Below are 8,579 nucleotides of genomic sequence, written 5' to 3'. Positions count from 1 at the left end.
TATCCCCTAGACTGTGTGGTCAGTATCTCCTAGACTGTGTGGTCAGTATCTCCTAGACTGTGTGGTCAGTAACCCCTAGACTGTGTGGTCAGTATCCCCTAGACTGTGTGGTCAGTAAACCCTAGACTGTGTGGTCAGTATGTCCTAGACTGTGTGGTCAGTATCTCCTAGAGTGTGTGAACAGTATCTTCTAGACTGTGTGGTCAGTATCCCCTATACTGTGTGGTCAGTATCTCCTAGACTGTGTGGTCAGTATGTCTTAGACTGTGAGGTCAGTATCTCCTAGACTGTGTGGTCAGTATGTCATAGACTGTGTGGTCAGTATCTCCTAGAGCATGTGGTCAGTACCTTCAAACTGTGTGGTCAGTATCTTCTGGACTGTGTGGTCAGTATTACCTAGACTCTGTGGTCAGTATCTCCTAGAGCGTGCAGTCAGTATCCCCTAGACTGTGTGGTCAGTATGTCCTAGACTGTGTGGTCAGTATGTCCTAGACTGTGTTGTCAGTATCTCCTAGACTGTGTGGTCAGTATCTTCTGGACTGTGTGGTCAGTATTTCCTAGACTCTGTGGTCAGTATCTCATAGAGTGTGTGGTCAGTATCACCTAGACTGTGTGGTGAGTATCCCCTAGACTGGGTGGTCAGTATGTCTTAGACTGCGTGGTCAGTATTCCCTAGACTGTGTGGTCAGTATCTTCTGGACTGTGTGGTCAGTATTTCCTAGACTGTGAGGTCAGTATCTCTTAGACTGTGTGGTCAGTATGTCCTAGACTGTGTGGTCAGTATTTCCTAGACTGTGAGGTCAGGATCTCTTAGACTGTGTGGTCAGTATGTCCTAGACTGTGTGGTCAGTATCACCTAGACTGTGTGGTGAGTATACCCTAGACTGTGTGGTCAGTATGTCTTAGACTGCGTGGTCAGTATCCCCTAGACTGTGTGGTCAGTATCTTCTGGACTGTGTTGTCAGTATTTCCTAGACTCTGTGGTCAGTATCTCATAGAGCGTGTGGTCAGTATCCCCTAGACTGTGTGGTCAGTATGTCCTAGACTGTGTGGTCAGTATGTCCTAGACTGTGTTGTCAGTATCTCGTAGACTGTGTGGTCAGTATAACATAGCAATGGTTAGATTTCACAGTTTATATATAAATTCTTGTTGCACAAAAAAAGTCAAATTACCATGTAGAAACCATATCACAGACTTTATTGTCTTTGTCTGTAGCTGGTCATCAGTATATTATCCTCATTTTCTTGGCTTGGTATATTGTCATATTTGAAAGAACACAATGAGACAAAATTTCAAATTAGACATAATCAAAGAAAATTGTTCTGTTTTATTTAAGATTCTGTGAAGGAGTTTGTGACAGCAGAGAACTTCCTGAGGACGACCCTCGTCCCGCTAATGTATGAACAGAGGTCAAACGTAGCTGTCCAGCATCATGGTCTCATCCTCCTCTGTCTACTGTGTAAGTCTCATCCTCCTCTGTCTACTGTGTAAGTCTCATTCTCCTCTGTCTACTGTGTAAGTAACGGCTGGATTTCTTAATACACAATTAGGGTCATAAACAAAAGGTTTTCATGGTTACTTATATGGTTAGGTGCAGTGATTGACCACAAACTTGTCCCAATTTGTTTAAGGCCCATGCAACACAAGGTCAAGGTCCTATTTATTGGGTCTCTTGTCACCCTCTCATATCAACATTTTGTTTCAGTGTTTTATTCCTGTTTTGCAGATTTATAATAATACGATCCTTGATGTTACAGTGAAATACAACTTTTCTCAGAATGATGAACAAAATTCCCTAGATCTTGGTCCTCTGTATGATTGGTGTGACCTCGTCAACATAGCCATGTCCAAACACCTTGATAACATTGATGTTCAGGTGGGTTGTTTTGTAAACTATAATTGAAGAAAATACTGATTGCTTATTTGAGACACAAAGCAACAGTTAACATTTAAGAAATGTACACTGACAACGGGTATAATTTGGTCAAGCACTGAACATTTTACACAACCCATGTTGTAGCAATTAGTTCTACTATCTCACCCACTGATAACTGATACTTCAAACATTTTACAAATATTTGTTTTGGTATACTGGGTGCCTTAAATCACTTTTTTAAATTTGATTTATGTCATTTGACCTGTGCATGTTTATATTAATTGTATGATCTTTCTGTGAGACCTCTGCCAATTCAATTTAAATCAATTTATAACCTATGGAGTCAAGTTTCAACCTGGTTTAAGACCTCTGGGACTTTATCTATGACAATCTGAATCAACTGTTTCTACAATGTATTTGAGTTTAAATCATTTTTTAATTTGATGTATGACATTTGATCTTTGACAATCTGATTCATGTTTGTATTTGATTTGTGACCTTTAACCTATGACAACCTGAATCATGTATTATATGATTTGTGCCTTGTGACCTATGACAACCTGAATCATGTATTATATGATGTGACTTGTGACCTAGCTATGACAACCTGAGTCATGTTTATAGTTGATTTGTGACCTATGACAACCTGAATCATGTATTATATGATTTGTGACTTGTGACCTATGACAACCTGAATCATGTTTATATTTGATTTGTGACCTATGACAACCTGAATCATGTTTATATTTGATTTGTGACCTATTATGACCTATGACAATCTGAATCAATAATGAGATGTGATGACACATGGGATATTAACAGATTTGTAGTTGTCGGGCTATATCAGCTCTGATGGAGTACAGACCGGAGGCGCGTCGCTGGATAGGGCTGGATGTCGTGGACGGCCAGAATCAGTATGTTGTATTTATTGATCGATTGAATTGAGACACAAGAAGCTAATTTGGTCAAAAGTGATGATGAAGACTGAAGTAATTAATGACAAATATGTTTGTGCTGCTGTGGCAGAAGTTTCTATACAAAAACTACATCATGTTTAGAATTGTTTTAAGATTTTAAAGAAGTTGATAAATAGTTCATATACGTATATTTTGTTCATATAACAAATCTGATATTTAGACTTTGACTGTACAGCATTTGGACAAAGTAGCACTGAGTATTCTTCAAGATGTAGATGAATCCTATTTTGTACTTCATCCTTTGTATTTGTAGATTGCCGATCCACACACTTTGTCTGGGTGCCATTTTGATGTTCCGTCAAAAAAGTGAGGTGTTTGTTGCCGCTTGTGAGGCCATATATTGGCTAGCAGCTGACAATGGTACGAAGTGACGTAGCAACCAAAATGGTTGTTACAAAGTGACATAGCAACCAACGTGGTTGTTACAAAGTGACGTAGCAACCAAAATGATTGTTACAAAGTGAGGTAGCAACCATAATGGTTGTTACAAAGTGACGTAGCAACCAATTCAACACGTTGGTCATTGACTTTCAGTAACATAACCATTAAGTTTAATTTATTTGAGTATGAACTATTTTCTCATGGCTTCCAAACATTAGTCAAAACATCCATGGTATATGTACCTAGATCTATTACATAATACCATACATCTCATCATTTTCATTAGGTATTACTTAGTGTGTCTATATCAGCAGTAGATCTAGACGGGTTTCTGCTGTATTTTTAGCCAGTACCATCAGCCATATCCGTGGTCCGTCGCCTGTTCATCCTTAAACAATCCTTTAGCTTACTAGTCCTATTTCTCAGAAAGTACTGAAAGAATTTTTTCTCAAACTCCACATGTATGTTTCCCATGGTCCCTTGTTTTTCATATGGAATTGGCTGACAGGTGGCTATCATGAAATCAAAGTTGTAGGTCCTTTTTGGATATGTTGTTTCCATTTAATGTATATTTACATTTAATCTGCATTGCCAAAATGTGCCACTATATAACACTACAAAGGCCAGTTCCGTGTTATGAGACCATAATCTCTTGAACAAACACTGTAAAATTTGAAATCAAAAGTGCATTGTGAAGTTAGAAATGAACATTAAAAAAAGGGAAAATGTAAATATAAGCATGGAACAGAATGATGTTTAATGCTAAATAGTTTTGGTCACATCATAAAAATGATATACAAAAATGTTTGTTTCCATTTGTGAGGAACCTTTTCCTAAACTCAAAGTTAAAATAAATAACCCAATGGACTTGTTTCATTATTTAATGTGTAAACATAACTGAACATTTTATCAATAATATAGCTGACTTTTAGTTCTTATTAAGATAACCTACCTAGAAGACTTCAAACTTAGAAGTTAACCGACATGTTTGTAGCTAGTATACATCTCAGATGAATTTAAAACCCAGGGGAAAACCTTTGTTGAATCTGATGACCTTGACCCCTACAGAGACCCTGAGTGGCCAGTTGATGGAGAGGAACTGTCATGTAGCTATCATTGACGGCCTCACTGTACACCTGAGTGAGCCATGGGCTGTGGAGGCGGGCTGTAAGGCCATCAGAGGACTCTGTATCTTCCAGTAGGTATACCTGTTACTATTGGTAAATAATAACTAGTATAAATACTGCTATCTTAGCTTGTGCGATGAACACTGAATATTAATTCCCGCATATTTAGCCAGCCTTTGATGTCATTTGATTGTCCATTATGTATTATGTCATTCAAGCAAACCTTGTAATTACTCTCACCAGGTTAGGCACTGTATTTTTTTACCTGTACCTGCCATTTTGTATTTAAATTTGTTCTGATGATGACACGCCTCATGTGTCGAAACTAGTCAGTGTAAACTTGGATTAAAGCCGTTATATCCAGTAGACATTGTCATGGCCATCCTTTCCTTTTGATTACACTTATATACAAAGTTTGTTTTGAACACAAGCAGTAATTAAAAACATTTTTGCAAGCTTATGAAAATGTTTGTTTCCTCTGTCAGACAAAGAGTATGACTGATCAGTGTCTTAGCTCTATACTGCTGAAAACAGCTCCGTAATATAAGCCACAATCAGCTTATTCAGTAAAGTCAGCTGTCAGAATAATATTGTCCAAATCACACTCTAATACTGCAGGCAGTAAAAGGGGCTGGGGGCTATTAAAGTTGTTAAAGCAAGTGACCTTGACATATCTTCAACGTAACCAGGGTCAAGTATTTTTAAATCTTTTGACGTCTTCTTTTAACTTCCAGGAGCCTTAGGGTCGATGTTTTAATGACCAGTTATTAGGTGGGATGGGCAATTGTCAAATATGATATAGACATTGATCTTCATTGAAAGTCACAGTAGTCAAATAAGGCAGGTAAGAATTCTAAGTCACTTGATCTGAAGGACAGATATATACAAAATCAAGAGGAAATAATATACATTGGAGATTAATGAATGTTTTCATTCACACAGTGAGGCATACAAACATGTTGTCATTAGAGACGGCATACAGGCTCTTATCACCAAGGCGATGAACAAGTTCCCCGAGAACCCTGAGATACAGATCGAGGTCATCAGCATGCTTGCTTGTCTGGGAGATGTAGGTCAGTACAAAATTCATGTCAGATGATGTAATGTTTGCAGATAGGGATCATCTCGGTGAAATGTTTAATGAACGCAATCAAACCTATAAATTAAGATATACAAAAATGTATGTAACAAGTCTAGGATGAACAGTTTGGGTCTTTACAGATCTAGAGAGATTTGAAGAGCATAGAAAATAACGCAAGGAAAATTCAACCACCTGGTAGTTGCAATAAAAAGTTGGCAGCTGGGCCATTGTGACTGATCGAGGTTTTGATGTTTCAAATGATTTCTTCATATCAGATATTAAAACCCTTTCGCCACTGTAGACCATTATGGACTCATTCAGATAAATGCATGGTAGAGTCTACTAAAGTTACATTGTGGTGAAAGGTTTAATCTATCTGCTGAAAAATGTAGAAAAATAAATGACGGCAGGTGCTGTTCTGAGGTGTTGTTGATTTGTCACCATCAGATAAGTTACACTTTAATTTTTACCAGTGTCATGGTTCTTGATTTCATTGCAGTTGATGATGGTAAAAAATGTCTTTGAAGAATTTGGGATAAAAAATTGAATCAATATGTTACAAAGTTATTGTATCACATTTCAGATGTGGTACGATATCAGTGCTTTATTGACGGGATTCACTCTAAGATCCTGACCAATCTCGACTCGTTTAAGGACAATGAGATTTTACAGGAGGCCAGTCTGGAGTGTCTAAGTGTGTTGTCCACTGTAGTACGATATCAGTGCTTTATTGACGGGATTCACTCTAAGATCCTGACCAATCTCGACTCATTTAAGGACAATGAGATTTTACAGGAGGCCAGTCTGGAGTGTATCAGTGTGTTGTCCACTGTAGGTAGGTATACTGATGGTCTAAGGACAATGAGATTTTACAGGAGGCCAGTCTGGAGTGTCTAAGTGTGTTGTCCACTGTAGTACGATATCAGTGCTTTATTGACGGGATTCACTCTAAGATCCTGACCAATCTCGACTCGTTTAAGGACAATGAGATTGTACAGGAGGCCAGTCTGGAGTGTCTCAGTGTGTTGTCCACTGTAGGTAGGTTAACTGACGATTTAAGGACAATGAGATTTTACAGGAGGCCAGTCTGGAGTGTCTCAGTGTGTTGTCCACTGTAGGTAGGTATACTGACGGTTTAAGGACAATGAGATTTTACAGGAGGCCAGTCTGGAGTGTCTCAGTGTGTTGTCCACTGTAGGTAGGTATACTGACGGTTTAAGGACAATGAGATTTTACAGGAGGCCAGTCTGGAGTGTCTCAGTGTGTTGTCCACTGTAGGTAGGTATACTGACGGTTTAAGGACAATGAGATTTTACAGGAGGCCAGTCTGGAGTGTCTCAGTGTGTTGTCCACTGTAGGTAGGTATACTGACGGTTTAAGGACAATGAGATTTTACAGGAGGCCAGTCTGGAGTGTCTCAGTGTGTTGTCCACTGTAGGTAGGTATACTGACGGTTTAAGGACAATGAGATTTTACAGGAGGCCAGTCTGGAGTGTCTCAGTGTGTTGTCCACTGTAGGTAGGTATACTGACGGTTTAAGGACAATGAGATTTTACAGGAGGCCAGTCTGGAGTGTCTCAGTGTGTTGTCCACTGTAGGTAGGTATACTGACGGTTTAAGGACAATGAGATTTTACAGGAGGCCAGTCTGGAGTGTCTCAGTGTGTTGTCCACTGTAGGTAGGTATACTGACGGTTTAAGGACAATGAGATTTTACAGGAGGCCAGTCTGGAGTGTCTCAGTGTGTTGTCCACTGTAGGTAGGTATACTGACGGTTTAAGGACAATGAGATTTTACAGGAGGCCAGTCTGGAGTGTCTCAGTGTGTTGTCCACTGTAGGTAGGTATACTGACGGTTTAAGGACAATGAGATTTTACAGGAGGCCAGTCTGGAGTGTCTCAGTGTGTTGTCCACTGTAGGTAGGTATACTGACGGTTTAAGGACAATGAGATTTTACAGGAGGCCAGTCTGGAGTGTCTCAGTGTGTTGTCCACTGTAGGTAGGTATACTGACGGTTTAAGGACAATGAGATTTTACAGGAGGCCAGTCTGGAGTGTCTCAGTGTGTTGTCCACTGTAGGTAGGTATACTGACGGTTTAAGGACAATGAGATTTTACAGGAGGCCAGTCTGGAGTGTCTCAGTGTGTTGTCCACTGTAGGTAGGTATACTGACGGTTTAAGGACAATGAGATTTTACAGGAGGCCAGTCTGGAGTGTCTCAGTGTGTTGTCCACTGTAGGTAGGTATACTGACGGTTTAAGGACAATGAGATTTTACAGGAGGCCAGTCTGGAGTGTCTCAGTGTGTTGTCCACTGTAGGTAGGTATACTGACGGTTTAAGGACAATGAGATTTTACAGGAGGCCAGTCTGGAGTGTCTCAGTGTGTTGTCCACTGTAGGTAGGTATACTGACGGTTTAAGGACAATGAGATTTTACAGGAGGCCAGTCTGGAGTGTCTCAGTGTGTTGTCCACTGTAGGTAGGTATACTGACGGTCTAAGGACAATGAGATTTTACAGGAGGCCAGTCTGGAGTGTCTCAGTGTGTTGTCCACTGTAGGTAGGTATACTGACGGTTTAAGGACAATGAGATTTTACAGGAGGCCAGCCTGCGTGTGTGTATGCAGGAGTCAGGGTATGCTGGTGTGCTTGCCTCCTTGTGATAGCGTGGATTTGATGCCCACTTTATAGTTCTGACCTCAATTCTACACCCAGAATACCAATATCCAACAATGCAAATACAACAATAAATATACTGAATTACACAAAGGCCAATGGAAAGAGCAGAAAACTGTACAGTTAACCTGAGGAGTACCTCAGATTTTAAAATCCACGGAAGGCCTTCAGAGCGACCTTGTACAACATTTCCTAGTTTTTTTTGAGGTGGTGTAATTTGCTGTAGATTTTTGGGGTGGTTTTATTTGCTGTCAAAAGATTGCCAGTCTGGCAAACAAGGTTCTTGACATGAATTCAGTTGTGATAAAATACTGTCATCTGATTGTGACGTCATAACAGTACAGGTCACGGAGTGCACCTAAGTGGGATACATGAATACCACTCTATAACCACATATATGGGGCTCGTGTATCTTTTATACACAGAGATAAAATACTGTTTTTTATACTTACCTAGATATAC

At 39.7% G+C, this 8,579-nt stretch overlaps 2 protein-coding genes across 4 annotated transcripts in view; both read left to right on the top strand.

Annotated features, from left to right (window-relative positions):
• Positions 1–6,340, top strand: part of LOC110453308 — a 15,914-nt gene extending 9,574 nt beyond the window's left edge. Inside the window, exons 9-15 of the mRNA XM_021502202.1 lie at positions 1,338–1,460; positions 1,759–1,877; positions 2,700–2,791; positions 3,108–3,214; positions 4,304–4,433; positions 5,305–5,435; positions 6,027–6,340. Coding sequence (XP_021357877.1) covers positions 1,338–1,460; positions 1,759–1,877; positions 2,700–2,791; positions 3,108–3,214; positions 4,304–4,433; positions 5,305–5,435; positions 6,027–6,340 — 1,016 coding nt within the window. The remainder of the gene's footprint in view (positions 1–1,337; positions 1,461–1,758; positions 1,878–2,699; positions 2,792–3,107; positions 3,215–4,303; positions 4,434–5,304; positions 5,436–6,026) is intronic.
• LOC110453480 (leucine-rich repeat serine/threonine-protein kinase 2-like) overlaps positions 6,265–8,579 on the top strand; it is a 69,701-nt gene continuing 67,386 nt past the window's right edge. Inside the window, exon 1 of one of the 3 annotated variants that reach the window (XM_021502453.1) lies at positions 6,265–6,278. The gene's annotated coding sequence lies outside the window, so the exon portion shown is untranslated. Of the gene's footprint in view, positions 6,279–6,377; positions 6,482–6,505; positions 8,002–8,579 lie in introns of those variants that run through there. The other 2 variants (XM_021502445.1, XM_021502437.1) reach the window with 2 other exon arrangements.

Source organism: Mizuhopecten yessoensis, unplaced genomic scaffold, assembly GCF_002113885.1.
Source record: "Mizuhopecten yessoensis strain PY_sf001 unplaced genomic scaffold, ASM211388v2 scaffold855, whole genome shotgun sequence".
Lineage (NCBI taxonomy): Eukaryota > Metazoa > Mollusca > Bivalvia > Pectinida > Pectinidae > Mizuhopecten > Mizuhopecten yessoensis.
This window is presented reverse-complemented; position numbering and strand designations above follow the sequence as displayed.